Genomic DNA, 14,687 nt, shown 5'->3' with positions numbered 1-14,687 from the left:
GAGTTTTTGTCATGAAGAAAGATAGAATTTTAGCAAATGCTTTTTCTGCTTCTATTGATATGATCATATGGTTTTTGTCCTTCATTCTGTTGATGTGGTATATCACATTTTTTGATGTTGAACCATCCTCATATCCCAGCAATAAATTTCACTTGCTCATGATGCATTATCTCTTTGATGTGTTTCTGAAGTTGGTTTGATAGTACTGTGTTCAGGATTTTGCATTTATGTTCATCAGAGATACTGGCTTGCTCTTTTCTTTTTTCACTGTATCCTTATCTGGTTTTGATATCAAGATAATGCTGGTTTCATAGAATAAATTAGGAAGAATTCCCTCTTCTTCCATATTTTGGAATAGTTTGAAAAAATTGTTATTAGTTCTTTATAATTTTGGTAGAATTCAGCAGTACCATTTGGTCCTGGGCTTTTCTTTGATGGGAGATTTTTAAAAAATTACTGATTCAATCTCATTACCTGTTATTGTTGTGTTTGGGTTTTCTATTTCTTTCTAGTTCAGGCATGGTAAGTTATATGCATCCAGGAATTTATTCATTTCCTCTAGGTTTTCTAATTCATTAGCATACAATTGTTGAAAACTGTGTGCTAATACAGTTTTCATACAGAAATCATTATATCTCTAATGATTCTTTATATTTCTGTGGTATTTGTTGCTATGTCACCTTTTTCATTTCTGATTTTATTTATTTGAATCTTCTCTCTCTTTCTTGGTTAGTCTAGCTAGCAGTTTACTCATTTTGTTTATCTTTCAAAAAGCCAACTTTTTTTTCATTGACCTTTGTATTTTTTTAGTCTCTATTTCATTTAGTTCTGCTCTTTTTCTTTCCTTTTACTAATTTTGGGTTTGGTTTGTTCTGCTTCCTAGTTCTTTGAAGTGCATTGTTAAGTTGCTCATTTGACATCCTTCTACTCTGATGTAGGTATTTACTGCTATAAACTTCCCTCTTAGCACTGCTTTTGCTATATTCCATAGGTTTGGGTACATTGTGTTTCCATTTTCATTTGTTTCAAATTTTTTTTTTATTTCCTTCATAATTTCTTCACTGACCCAGTAGTTGGTCATGAGCATGTTGTTTACTTTCCATGTACTTGTACAGCTTCCAAAGTTCTTCTTGTTATTGAATTCCAGTTTTTTCCTTTGTGGTCTAAGAAGATACTTGATATAATTTCTCTTTTTAAAATTTTGTTGAGACTTGTTTTATGGCCTAACACATGGTCTATCCTGGAGAATGTTACATGTGCTGATAAAAAGAATGCACATTCTCCAGCTGTTAGATAAAATGTTCTGTGAATGTCTGTTAGGCCAATTTGGTCTAAAGTGAAGTTTCAATCCAATGTTTATTCTTCGTCTACATGATCTGTCCGATGCTGACAATGGTTGAGGTCCCCAACCATTACTGTGTTGGAGTCTATCTCACCCTTTAGGTCAAATAATATTTCCTTTATATATGTCTGTGCTCCAATGATGCATATGCATATATATTTAGAACTGGTATATCCTCTTGCTGAATTGATCTCTTTGTCATTATATAACGATCATCTTCATTGTTGTTGTTGTTTTTACCGTTCTTAAAGTCTATTTTACCTGATAGAACTATAGCTACTCGTGCTTGTTTTGTTTTTCATTTGCATGGGATATATTTTACTATCCCTTCACTTTCAGTCTTTATGCGTCTTTACAGGTGAAGTGAATTTTTACGAGCAGCAAATAGTTGGATTATGTGTTTCTCTCCATTAAGGCAGTCTATATATTTTAAGTGAGAAATTTAATCCATTTATATTCAAGGTTATTATCGGTAGGTGAGGATTTATTTTTGTCATTTTGTTGTTTTCTAGTTGTTTTGTATGGCCTTTTTTTCCTTTCTTTCTTATTGTTTATCATTGTGGCTTGATGTTTTTTTGCAGTGGCAACACTTGAGTCCTTTCTCTTTCTCATTTGTGTGTCTGCTCTGCCACTGAATTTTATTCTTGTGTTTTTGTGATGGTAGATATTGTTGTTTTGCTTACAGAGGTAAAATCTGGACTTCCTTATGCATTTCTTGTAGGGATGTTCTAATGCTAATGAATTCCCTCAAGTTTTGCTTTCTGGGAAAACTTTGCTGGGAATAGTATTCTTGGATGAATTGTTTTTTGCTTTTAACACTTTGAATATATCAATTTACACTGTCTCCTGATCTGTAACGTTTAAGCTGAGAAAGTTGCTGTTAGTCCAAAGGGGGTTTCCTTATATGTGACTTGATGCTTTACTCTTGATGTTTTTAGAATTTAGTCTTTATTTTTAAGTTTTGAAAATTCCACTATAATGTGTCTTGGAGAAGACCCTTTACATTGAAGCTATTTGGGGATCACTGGGATTCCTGTATCTGGATATCTGTATCTCTTTCAAAATGGGAAGTTTTCAGCTGTTATTTCATTAAATAGGTTTTCTATGCCTTTGCCCATCTATACACCTTCTAGAACAATAAAAATTAGGATATTTGGTCAGTTTACAGTGTCCTATATATCATATGATGTAGGCTTTCTTCATTTTTAAATATTATTTTTTTCCTTTTAAAATCTCAGGTTTTTTTTGGGGGGGGGACAATGTCACTCTGTCATCCAGGATGGAGTGCAGTGGTGCTATCTTGGCTCAATGCAACCTCCACCTCCTGGGTTCAAGTGATTCTTATGCCTCAGCCTCCCGAGTAGCTGGAATTATAGGCACACGCCACCCCGTCTGGCTATTTTTATTTTTATTATTTTTAGTAGACATGGGGTTTTGCCATGTTGGCCAGCTGGTCTCAAACTCCTGGCCTCAAGCAATCTACCCACCTCAGCCTCCCAAACTGTGGGATTACAGGCATAAGCCACCATGCCTGGCCTTACTGGGTTATTTCAAAAGATGTCTTCATATTCAGAAATTCTTCCTTCTGCTTGATCTAGTCTATTGTTGAAGCTCTCAACTGTATTTTTTATTTCATGTGATTAAATTCTTCAGTTCCAGGATTTCTGTTTCACTCTTTTTTTTTTTTTTTTTTTGAGACAGAGTCTTGCTGTTGCCCAGGCTGGAATGCAGTGGCGCGATCTCGGCTCACTGCAGGCTCCGCCCCCTGGGGTTCACGCCATTCTCCTGCGTCAGCCTCCCGAGTAGCTGGGACTACAGGCGCCCACCACCTGGCAATATCTCTTTGTCAAATTTCTCATTCAGATCATAAACTGTTTTTCTGAATTCTTTGTATTGTTTATCTGTGTTCTCTTCTATTTTACTGAGCTTCTTTAATATCATTATGTTGAATTCTTTTTCAGGAATTTCATAGATTTCTTTTTTGTTGAGTCTGTTGCTGAAGAATTATTGTGTTTCATTAGAGGTATGTTTCCTTTTCATGTTTCTTGTGTCCTTACATTGACACCTCTATATGTGGTATAACAGTTGCTTCTTCCAGTTTTATAGATTGGGTTTCATAAGGAAAAATGTTTTTCTTTATAGATGAACTATAGTGTTGGTTGAATAGGGTGGTTGGTTTTACTTCTAAGTGGACACAGTAGTCTCTGTATGATTTCTTTGGCTATAATCAGCATCAGTGGCGTCTCTGAGTTCCTCAGCAGCTTAGGCTGCAGTTGTTAGCAGAAGCTAAGGTGAGGCTTTGCTGACGACAAGGACACAAGGTGGGTTGATCCTTGGGCCCCACTGGTGGCAACAGTGAGCTGAGCATGACAGGCTTTAGGCCCCTAGGTGTTGTATGCAGGTATCAGTGGTAGCAGGTCCAGGCAGCTTACTCAGGTTCTGGCAGTGGCAGTGGTGGGCTGGATGGGCAGTTAGGTCCTTGGGCCCAGGGGTGGCATGCATGGCATCAGTAAAGGCAGTATCAGCACTGAAACTATCTTCAGATCCCCAAGTCGTACACATGGACACCAGCAGTGGTGGTAGTGGGCTGGAAGGACCAGTCCTCAGGCCCCCATGTGGCTCATGCAGGTGGGTGCTGGAAGCTGTGGTGATGGCAGGCTTGACAGACCCATCCTTAGACCCCTTGGAGGAGTGCACAGACACCAGTGATTGTAGACAGGGCAGGTGAGTCCTCAGATCCCTGGACAATGTGTCTGGACTCTGGCAGGCTGGTTTGGTCCCCAGGCCTCAATGATGTGGGCAGGCACTGGCAGGGGCAGTGCTGGGTGGGTAGGAACTGTCTTTAGGCTCTCTGATGGTGTATGTCCATGGGAAATTTAAAACATGGGGTGACATGATTAGTGCTGTATTTTTGAAAATGAACTCCGGAAACAGAGTATAGGCATTAGATTTAGAAATGACTAGATAAATCAACAGATGGAAAAGTCATTCCCCCACCAAATGTTTAAAATGATTTCAAAGTTGCTTGAATCTCAGATTGCACTTCATTCATTCTTCTCTCATGTAGTTGTGATAATTCAGTACTCATTCACCACTCCTGAAACTTCTAGATGGGTTCCAAGGGAAACTCAAAGCTCACGACAATGCAGATATTTAATTGCTTTCATCACGTTCTCAGAGCTCAGAACCACTACAACTAGACAGAATTCTTCAAGGGCAAGGATCATCCTTCATTCACGGTTTTGTCACCAACTGTCACACAGGACCTGGCCTACTTACTGTATGGCCTCATAAATACATTAAACTAAAGTCTATGTTTTAGTCTCTACTTGTTTATGGTATCGATTAGCATTCAAACTCCCCTACAACCTTATAATTCATCTGTACGACCTTTTCACCCATAGCAGAATTCTGAAGATACTATGAGAATACTCAATGAAAGTGCTAATTGGCTGATTACTATCAATAAAGACAATAAACACATATAATGGCTTCTGGAACCTTTCTATTCAGTGGCCTACCAACTAGGTACTGGCAGCTAAATGCTCATGAAGATGCAGAGTTACTATTCTGACAGAAAATATGCAACGTCTAAAAAATTGCATTATTTTGGGGTCAAATATGAATTTCATAAAATATTGGAAATACTGTTTAAATAACTTTAATCTGGCTATGAATGATCTCAACTATCATATGCCCTTAAACTGGTAAGTGCTTGGAAGTCTGCAAAAAAATATGGACGCATAGGTTGTTTTGAGCCTATCTTCACCAATTACAAAAACACTCATTTGTCACATATTAGAACGCTTGTAGGTTGGGAATGTTTAAGAAGGAAAATTAATGTAAATATCTGGAACATATTTATGAAAATATACACCTTTAGTGAATTTTCAAAAAAGTAAAGATGATGTGTAAAAAAATGTATGAGGTCTAACACCATGAGCAACCTGGTTCTTTTAGTACTGCATGTTTGGAAAAATTATATTACATTATTGTTAGTTTTATTTTAAATTGTCTTTGCACACTTACATTACTTAGCCAAGTGTTCAAAACTTTCAGGATCTGAGTCTCTTTATTAACCAGAAATTCTAGGATAGTTAAAGAAAAACTTCATGGTTTTTTTTCTGTGAGTATTAGCTAAGTTAATTAATATTTTTGCTTCCAGTGTCACCATATTTTTAATTATCAGGTAGTTAAAGGCTATTCCCTATACGATGAAATGATCAAGAATAAAGGCAGTGATTTAAGACTAGTGTGTATGTAGGTGGAATTAATACTGATTATTGTTCCAATTCCTGCTCATCACGACATGAGAATCAGAGAATGCTAGAACTGTATCGGAATTATTCCACATAACTGTCTCATTTGACAGGAAAGGAACTTCAGCCTTGAGCCAGACTTTAGGCCTCAATTTCAGGGATAATTATTTTCTAATGCCCAATTAAGGACAATTTCAAATCCTTATTAAGGAAATTATATGATAAAATATATTTGAGTTATACCTTAAACACTTTTGATGATAAAGAAGTTAAAAATTCTAGTTCAGATTTCTCTTAGTTATTATTTAAGAAATGATTCAATACATGACTTGCTAATGCTACAGATTTACAGTGTTAGCCTAAAAATTAAATACAAATTTCTTACCCATGACCTTGGGCAAGTCATTCCCAACTTTGTCAGTTGCTCTAAATTCAGATAGCAAATGGTAGAATTATTTCAAACTTGATTGCTTGTTTTTAAAATCTGGAGTTGAGAACATATTACTGGAAACAATACTTTTAGAAAAATAAGGTAAGTATACATTAGCTATTGATCCTAGTAGCTTTGATACAAATTTGTTTTTGTTTCTAAAAGATGATTAAAAAGTTGAAAGAACCCCCAAAATCTTAAAATATTTTTCCAATGACATATAACACTTTTTATGATAAATAAATTATATTATTCTATAAAGAATCCTTACATTTATTATAAATAAAGGTTAATGTACAGCTGCATATCCTCCCATATATTCAGAAAAAGAAGTTACTACTTTTAGAAAAAAATTAAATACTGCTATTAAAATTGCATCAATTAATCATGAAAAAGATTAATAAATCACACTTTTCCAGAAAGAGATTAATATTAGTGAGCACTGTTGCATTCACATGAAATTATTAATAAGTATTTGAAAGGGCATTCATTTATCTGTTACATAAAGACTAACAGAGCTAAAGTTGAGGAAAAAATTCAAACCCAGAACTATGAATTAATTTCAGTGTAACAAGGCTCCTCACATTTAATTTTAAGAAATAGAACTGAAAAAAATCACTAGAAGACTTCAACAAAAACAAAATATGGTGCTTGCTTTTTCTGTACTTGTAAATTTTCATCTTTTGGGAAAAGGATGTCTTATTTTGGTCAGGGATTGTTATTCATCAGAAATGCCAGCAATAACTGTAATTAACTAAAACAATTGTAGAAATATTTACACCAAAGTAAGAAAGAAAACAAGAATGAATTATAATGCTTCATTTAATGGGAGTGAAGTGAGGAAGAGATTTACCATAGAAATAGGGGCTCAAAAGCATTAGCAGGATTCTTTTCCTTTTTAAAGTTTCTTTAATTGCAAATGAGATTTCTATATTGGTCAAACTGGCTGAATACTGACCAAGAAAGCATGACCAATACACCTATAATACCTATAATTATTACAATTGTAGCCTGAGATAATTAGATGACTGGAAAAAATCATCTTCCTATTTGTATATCTAGGGTGTTTGTGTGTATGTGTGTGTGTCTGTGATGCAGAATAACAGAGTGATTAAGAAGCAAGACTTGGGAGTAAGTCTGCCTGGCTTTGCATCTTGGTTTCTTGAGCTGTGGAATTTTGGACACGTGACTTAACCTTTCATCACTTTCTTCCTCTCTAATGAATCAATGTGTCTAAAACACTAAGCTTGGCTCAAAGTAAGTGCTATGTATATGTGTTTTTTTTTTAACCATTCTCCTCCCCTCAGAGAGCAAAATTCAGCCACTGAATGGTTTATTTTACCTTGAAAATTCTGCAAGACTTGAACCCAGAGGTAAGACTATGACTGAAATATAAGAATGGACTCTGAAATTAAGTATAAGTTGTTCATAGAAATGAAGAAAAAACTAAATGTATCATAAGAATAATTGAACACCTTCTGAATCCTCTTATCTGATCAGAATTGTCACACAAATGCAGGTGTATTTTCTCACATCCAGAGGTTTGTAATACATACTGAATCAGGCTTCCACATGCAAGTATGTGGTAGTCCAATCAAATCTGCCACTAAAATAGCTAGTTCCACTTTTTAAATGTTCAATGAGTCTAGTTTCCAGAGGGCAACTAGAATAAACATACCTAAGATTTTGTTTCTACTCATTAATGCTAGCTGTATCTAAACTATTAATGATATAAACTAAACTATACTAAGTTTAAAAAGAAGTGCATCTGCTTCTTAGTTTATTGAGGTTAGCATTTTCACACTGTATGTCATATATCACATGCAAATATCAAGGTAGATCAACGTAAGTGATCAGACCTTTGAAGAGCCACAAGCTCCCATTGTGATAAAACACTGCCAAGTCACTTTTTTCTCAACTTATCAACTTAGAGTGCCAAATTTTGCTGCTTTCCTGCATACTGCAAGAAAATTCTCTGTCTCACAAATGCTGCTTAAGATCAAGTAATCAATATTTATACTTTGGTATTTCATTTTTAAAAATCTCAATCTAACATAACACGACAGTAATGGTAGCAATAATAGTCACAATTGTTAATGTATTGTAACATTTTTAAATGCTTTCTGTATGCCGACACTGTACAAAGCACTTTGCATGCATAATATCATTTGACCCTCACTTGAACTCTGCGAGGAGTATATTATTATAATCCTCATTTTATAGATGAGAAAACTAAAGCCCAGAGAATTTTTTATACTTGCCTAGAGACCACATAGAAAACTGTATAGCTGGAATTCAAAGTCACCAGGCAGTCGGGTACCTGGACCTACAATATTCTACATTATACTGTCCCCATGAAGTAGTTTCCAAATTTGATTTTGGCCACATACAGAACTGCTTTTGGGGAAGCTGTATTGTGTGTGTGTGTGTGTGTGTGTGTGTGCGCACGCGCGTGTGCGCACGCATGCATGTGTGTGCTGGGAAGCCTGTGACTATTACCTCCTACTTGATGGGTCTCCTTTCAAACAACAGTTTGAAAACCTCTGGTCTAGTCTATCTGAACCTGTCCAGGAAGTTTCTGTTGCTAATGCTGTTTTCACAATTGTTCAGAGTTTTCAGATCTTCACCAAAAATCATGAAGATAAAACCTAAAAAAAAAATGCTATTCGCAGATATTTGTACTCCTAGAGATACAATAAGACACAGTACTTAACTCTCTTGTTCTGGGGAACGATAAGGACTTTCTCAGCTGTGCAAAGTTAGAAGATTCTACTGTCTTCTTCATGTAGCTTGGTGACCACTGATATCCAACCCATAATGAGGTGGAGAAGCCAGTTTTAAAGGCAGATGCCAGGGTGGAAAACAAGTGGAATCCTTACCAAACTAAAGGTTCAGAAAATAGTATGGTTTTTGAAACCCTCAGGTGTTCCTAGGCCTACCATATAGTCACACCCAGATTTTTGAGCTGATCCTTTAATTCCACCTTTGAACCCTCAGGTCAACTGGATGGGCTTCATCACCATATTACAGTTCCAACGTATAGACCAACTGATGAAATCTAAAATACTGCTGCAGAAAACACCATTGTATTAGATTATGCTGGTGTCAACAACTGGGGACATCAGATCAGGGTTCTGAATAGCAGTCTCCATCTTCTAAGCAGTGAGGGTCCAGTGTTCTTGGGAAGTTTATCTGAATTGGGCAAGCTCATTAGCATCTCTTTGAGCACAACTTTACTGAAATGTAAGAAACTAGATGATGCACATTGGAAATAATAAAGTCCAAGTTTTAGATTTAGATCTGTGACCTCATTCAAATAGGTTAACTTCTGGCTTCAGCTTCTTTATTTGAAAATTAACAATAGATGTCAAAGATATCTGAAATAAGTATGAGCTATAATATTAAGCAACAGACCAGCCTGACTTTTTTGTTTTTATAATAATCTCATATAAAAAGTTACTTTCTTCTTTGCAGCAAATACAATTCCTTATAGTAAATTAGGCACTTAGGGAAACAGTTAATTCCTCCGACCATTAGGCTCATTCTCAGCTTTGCCTGGAGTAAAGAAAGCGTATGAAAGAAACAATGGAAGATCATCAAATTTATTCTCTTTGACTATACCCTGAGGACTAGACATTAATTAGATTACTAATAAGTTTTATTAGGGCCTTATATGCTAATAACTTCCTACTTTATTTTTGGCAAAATGGAAGCTTCCCGAGGATGGGTTTTCCTCTGGCTTACCCAAAGGAATGAAACAGCATCGATAAAGTTAGATATTACACTGCATTACAGTAAATGGTGAAAGAGAATTAAGAAAAAGCCTTTTAGAAATAGCTTGCCTAAATATGAGTTTTTCTGTTTTGCATTTTATTTTTTAAAAGTTTTTGTAATTAGAGTAGTGACATAACATTAAATTATTTTAGAAAGGAAATACATGTTCCTTTCTTAATTTGCAGTTGTGCTGTATGTTTCTGTGACTCATTGTTATTCACTTCAGTGACATTCACATGAAGGAAACTTCCCTAAACAGATCCTAGAGAAGCATTTTTCTCTTGAGCACTACCATTTGACCACTTTGGAAAGTATGAGGATATTTGCGAAGTACATGCACCTGGGTATTTTAAGGGTTTATTTCGTAGAAAAACTGAGTAAGTTTCAGAAATGCAATATCTTAAGTCAAATTCTGACTGTGATATTGACACTCTTGATGCCTACAAATGACCATGATATCATTTCAAATCCAAGAATAACAAAGACAAGTCATGGAATAAATAAAGCATGCTGCAACTCACATTTCACACATGAACACAATTGTATTCCCACCAAAGAGGCTCTTTTCCCTTTTATATTTCCATGTTGTCTGGGTTACAATTCACTGTCCTTAAAATATAAGTTCAGGCAGACATTCCTGTGTGTTTTGAAATGGATAGGGGCATGATAAACTGCAAATTTCTAGGCATCATACTCAGAAATGCTGATTCAGTTGTTCTTTGATAGGATTCAGGGTCTAAATTTTTCTTACGCATCCTAGGTGATTCTGAGGCAAGGAGGTCCAGGGACCACCTCATGAGAAACACAGTTTTATTTGACAAATCCAGAATGAGCTAGAGCAGGGCTGATCCTGTTTAAACACAAAAAGTTAAAAATCCAGGTTCCAGTTAACATCTCACAGAAACCATTAGACCAGTACCAATGGACTATGCTTTGAAACTCTCATGTGAGCAAAAGGCACTGCATGCTAATTTTTTTTCAATTATAAATAAAAATCAGCTGGGTGTTGAATAATTTATGGCCTCCTACAAAGCTGAATTTGAAAACATCAAGCTGGCAGCCTGTGCCATTCCAACCCACACATGGACAGCTGCCATGCACGCATATCTGTTACTTTTTTGGAGATTATCTCCACATGCTGTATTATCTGGCTTTCCACATTAGCAAGTAACATGAAACACAATCAATATCACAGAGGCCACAACACAATTAAAGACAAAGATGAGGCATCCACAGCTTGCTGGTACAGAAACCTGAAGGGAATAAGGTATTTTCCTCTACTTATAGAAGCCTATTTGGGCTAGAAATAAAGATAAATCTGATAGTTATTGACTTACTAGAGGTCCCTTCAGAAATACTCAACTTTCTAATTAAGATTGTAATTGATAATGAAACTTAAGAAATCAAAATCATAAAAATGGTTATATTTTACAAGTCAACTGGATGAGAATGTTGAAAGTGTAAGATTCCATTGAGAGGAATTTAATTACCTTACAAGGAGATAGTATATGAGCATTTCTTACACTGGGACTTTACATATCAGGTTTTGAATTTTCAATGAATTTCCATTGAGCAAAATGAAAAATATTCAATTATAAGAATTTTTATCCTGAATTTCATATGCCTCCTTTCCCCAAATGATCCAAATATTTTTTGGTCCTTGTAGTTCTGGCTCACCAACAGAACAGACACTAAATTTATGCAGTAATAGACCAAAACCAAAACAAACAAAAAAAAACTTCAAAGATGGTATCTGATAGCCCAAATCTGAGTAATATTTTTTCTAATGATAAGTCCTTTTCATTGATGAATTTTTTCACCCATTAATTCTTATTCCCTTCAGGTTTTGCTAATGTGGATTGTAGCATTTCACACTTTATTGCTTAAAAGAAACCCTACACGCACCTCCTGTGTGTTCTGGTTCCCAGGTGCCTTCACCAGGTGGGGGCTGCTGTAATGAGAAAACTCTGCTCTCTGGTGGCCTCAAGGTAGATACTAGTCTGTGGAATTTGTGAATTCTGTCTCTGACAAGAATAGCATTACCCCTCTCATGTTCTGCACCCTCTCTGGCATCAGACCAACCAAGATCCTTTTTTTGGACTACATTTGCAATCTCAGCTACCAGGTCTGACTCTGATTCTGCCTTTTCTGTAGGATTATATTTGTGCACATGAACAACATCTTCCCTTTCTCCTAGCAGCTTGGAAAGTAGTGAATAGAAATCACCTGTGGAAAAAAGAGAAGAGATAAGGGCGTGGAGGGTAGATAAGATTGCAAAATTTACAAAATTTGGTGCTTTAAAAAATATCTACTCATTTCTCATAATAAATAAGAGAGAAGTTTGCACTCAGACTTTTAAGCATAGGAGGAAAAAAAAAGAGAAAAATTCCTAGACCAGTGAAATACTTTATTTCATATATCATCTATTTCTTTATGTATAACATCTATTGACATATTAGTAGAAAAAAATGCTTATGTAATTGCATAGCACATTTCAATAAACGGTTTTCACAGTATAGTTTGATATGGAAATTAAGAGCTCATCAGATTTCTAAAATAAAGTATCATCAATAGCTACATTAGATAACAGCTATCTGCACAAGAAACTCTTCGCAACTGTCTTTAAAAACCTATTAAAGTGTAAGCCACAAGAAATGAAATATACATTTCTTGAGCAGGAAATATATATTTCCTGTAAAACACAAGTAAATACGTATCCATTTGACAATTGGGAAACCTAAATTTTATTATTATTTTGTTAGCAGTGCTACTGTAAGCTCTAGTTGTTCCTCTTAAACAAAAAATGAGCAAGTGAAAAAAATATTTTTTTGAGCAAAGGATACTTTTAAATCAGCTTCAAACAAAGGAAAAGATTTTAATAAACTGATATCATTAGGGTGATTCATCACTAAAATGCATTTTATGCCTTCCTGTATTAAGGAGTAAACTTGGGTATGAGACTCCAATTCCATGAAAGCAAATTATTTGTAAAATATTATCACATATACAAAATATGACTACAGAAAGTTCATGAAGTATTTTAACCCTCATCATTTCCACAATGACTTCAAATCCATTTATATCAACTGTGTGAATGGTAGACACATTCTCAATGAAAACACAAATCTGCTCTCCTACACCAAACCCAAGGGCAACCACCAGTTCTTCCTTTTCCTCATCCTATACTAGGTGCTGCTAATGATGAAATTACTTACGACTATGGAGTCCTGTTGCTTACATTTTAATTACATTTACAGCACAATTAGAAAACATTTATAAAATCTCTTTTCATGACCATTAGGAAATGAAAATGATAACTGGTTTAGCCATGATGTATTTCACTGAAGAATATATTATTAAGAAAGTGGCGCAAGGGGAGATGAAGTCTTTCCAAAATGATGCTAAGAGATTCTGTCATGTTTACAAATAATCTTGGTTTAATGTTTCAAAGTAGGTTTTCAATTCTTGCCAGTGAAATCAGCTTATCCCAGGTGAAATCTTCAATCAGAAAATAATTACCAAGTAATAGGGCCAATCTCAGTAAAATAAACAAAGCAAATTATAAGTCAACCAAATCTGTTAGGGCACAGTGGCATTCTGCCTCACAGAAGAAAAATTAATACAGTACATTACTGCTAAATTCTCATCTACCACACATTAAATATAAATAGTTTCATATGCTTGTACAATGAAACATCTTATTTAGGAAATAAAATACAAGAGTATTTCAGGGAGAGATAAGCCATTATTTAAAAACTTGAGGCTGGGAGTAGAGGCTTACATTTGTAATCCCAGCACTTTGGGAGGCCCAGGCAGGAGGATCACTTGAACCCAGGAGCTCGAGACCAGCCTAGGCAACAGAGTGAGACACCATCTCTTTAAGAAATAAAAAAATTAGCTGGGTGTGGTGGCATTCAATTACAGTCCTCACCACTTGGGAGGCTAAAGTGGGAGGACTGCTTGAGCTCAGGAGTTCAAGGCTGCAGTGAGCTATGATCACGCCACTGTACTCCAGCCTGAGTGACAGAGACAGACGTCATCTCAAAAAAATTAAAATTAAATAAAAAACTTGAATCCATATGTTTAAGCTATTATTGTTATTGAGACAGGGTCTCTCTCTTTCACTCAGGCTGGAGTACAGTGGCACAATCTTGGCTCACTGCAACCTCTGTGTTTAGGGTAGTCTTGATGGAGGAAGACAGGTTCAGAACTATGCATAGTCATTCAGGTTTGTAAGAGGAAATGTAAAAGCTGTAATAAAATACCAAAGGTAGAGCACTCCAGTTCATGTGAATTTATCATTTAAAATTGTCATTGGGTTAGGAAAGCAAAAATTTTTAAAATAATGTAACAGGCTTGGCTGCACACAGTTGCACAGGCCTTGCCAGAATAAAGTTTCAGAGCAGAATCTGTATAAACATCTCATTACATGAGAGAGAGACCACTAGATGGCTATCTCTTACATTCCTATGCGCAAACCAGAAAGAGTTTTTTCCTCTTCTAGTGTACTGGATATAATAAGGAATCCTGAAATGTTAACCAATTTTCTTAGTCACATTAAGATGTTTATTTAGAAAATACATCTAATGAATATAACAGATGGAGTAGAACATAAATAAAGCAAGTTGGTGGTCCTGACCCCTGTGTCATCTCTCAACGTTTCCTTTTTCTTTTCAGTTTATGTTCCACTCATATTGGCTTTTCATTTCCTTGAATATCAACTCTAACAAGATGTTGTTTCTTCTGCCTGGACCACTCCCTCCCCACTAATAAACTAGCTCCTCAACTTTCAGATCTTAGGTGTCACATCAAAAAAGCCTTCCTTGACAATTCAACTCAGGGGTCTCTGCTGGGTGCACCTATAGCACCTACAGCAGTCTGG

The 14,687-nt window shown here is 35.7% G+C and overlaps 1 protein-coding gene across 9 annotated transcripts in view; it reads right to left on the bottom strand.

Annotated features, from left to right (window-relative positions):
• The window catches only part of PAM (peptidylglycine alpha-amidating monooxygenase), a 273,239-nt gene that overhangs the window by 44,640 nt on the left and 213,912 nt on the right, over nucleotides 1–14,687 (bottom strand). For all 9 annotated transcript variants that reach the window (XM_030817276.1, XM_030817286.1, XM_030817310.1 and 6 more), the window contains exon 15: nucleotides 11,711–12,031. In XM_030817276.1, coding sequence (XP_030673136.1) covers nucleotides 11,711–12,031 — 321 coding nt within the window. The remainder of the gene's footprint in view (nucleotides 1–11,710; nucleotides 12,032–14,687) is intronic.

The sequence above is a fragment of the Nomascus leucogenys genome, chromosome 2 (assembly GCF_006542625.1).
Source record: "Nomascus leucogenys isolate Asia chromosome 2, Asia_NLE_v1, whole genome shotgun sequence".
In the NCBI taxonomy this organism is placed as follows: Eukaryota; Metazoa; Chordata; class Mammalia; order Primates; family Hylobatidae; genus Nomascus; species Nomascus leucogenys.
This window is presented reverse-complemented; position numbering and strand designations above follow the sequence as displayed.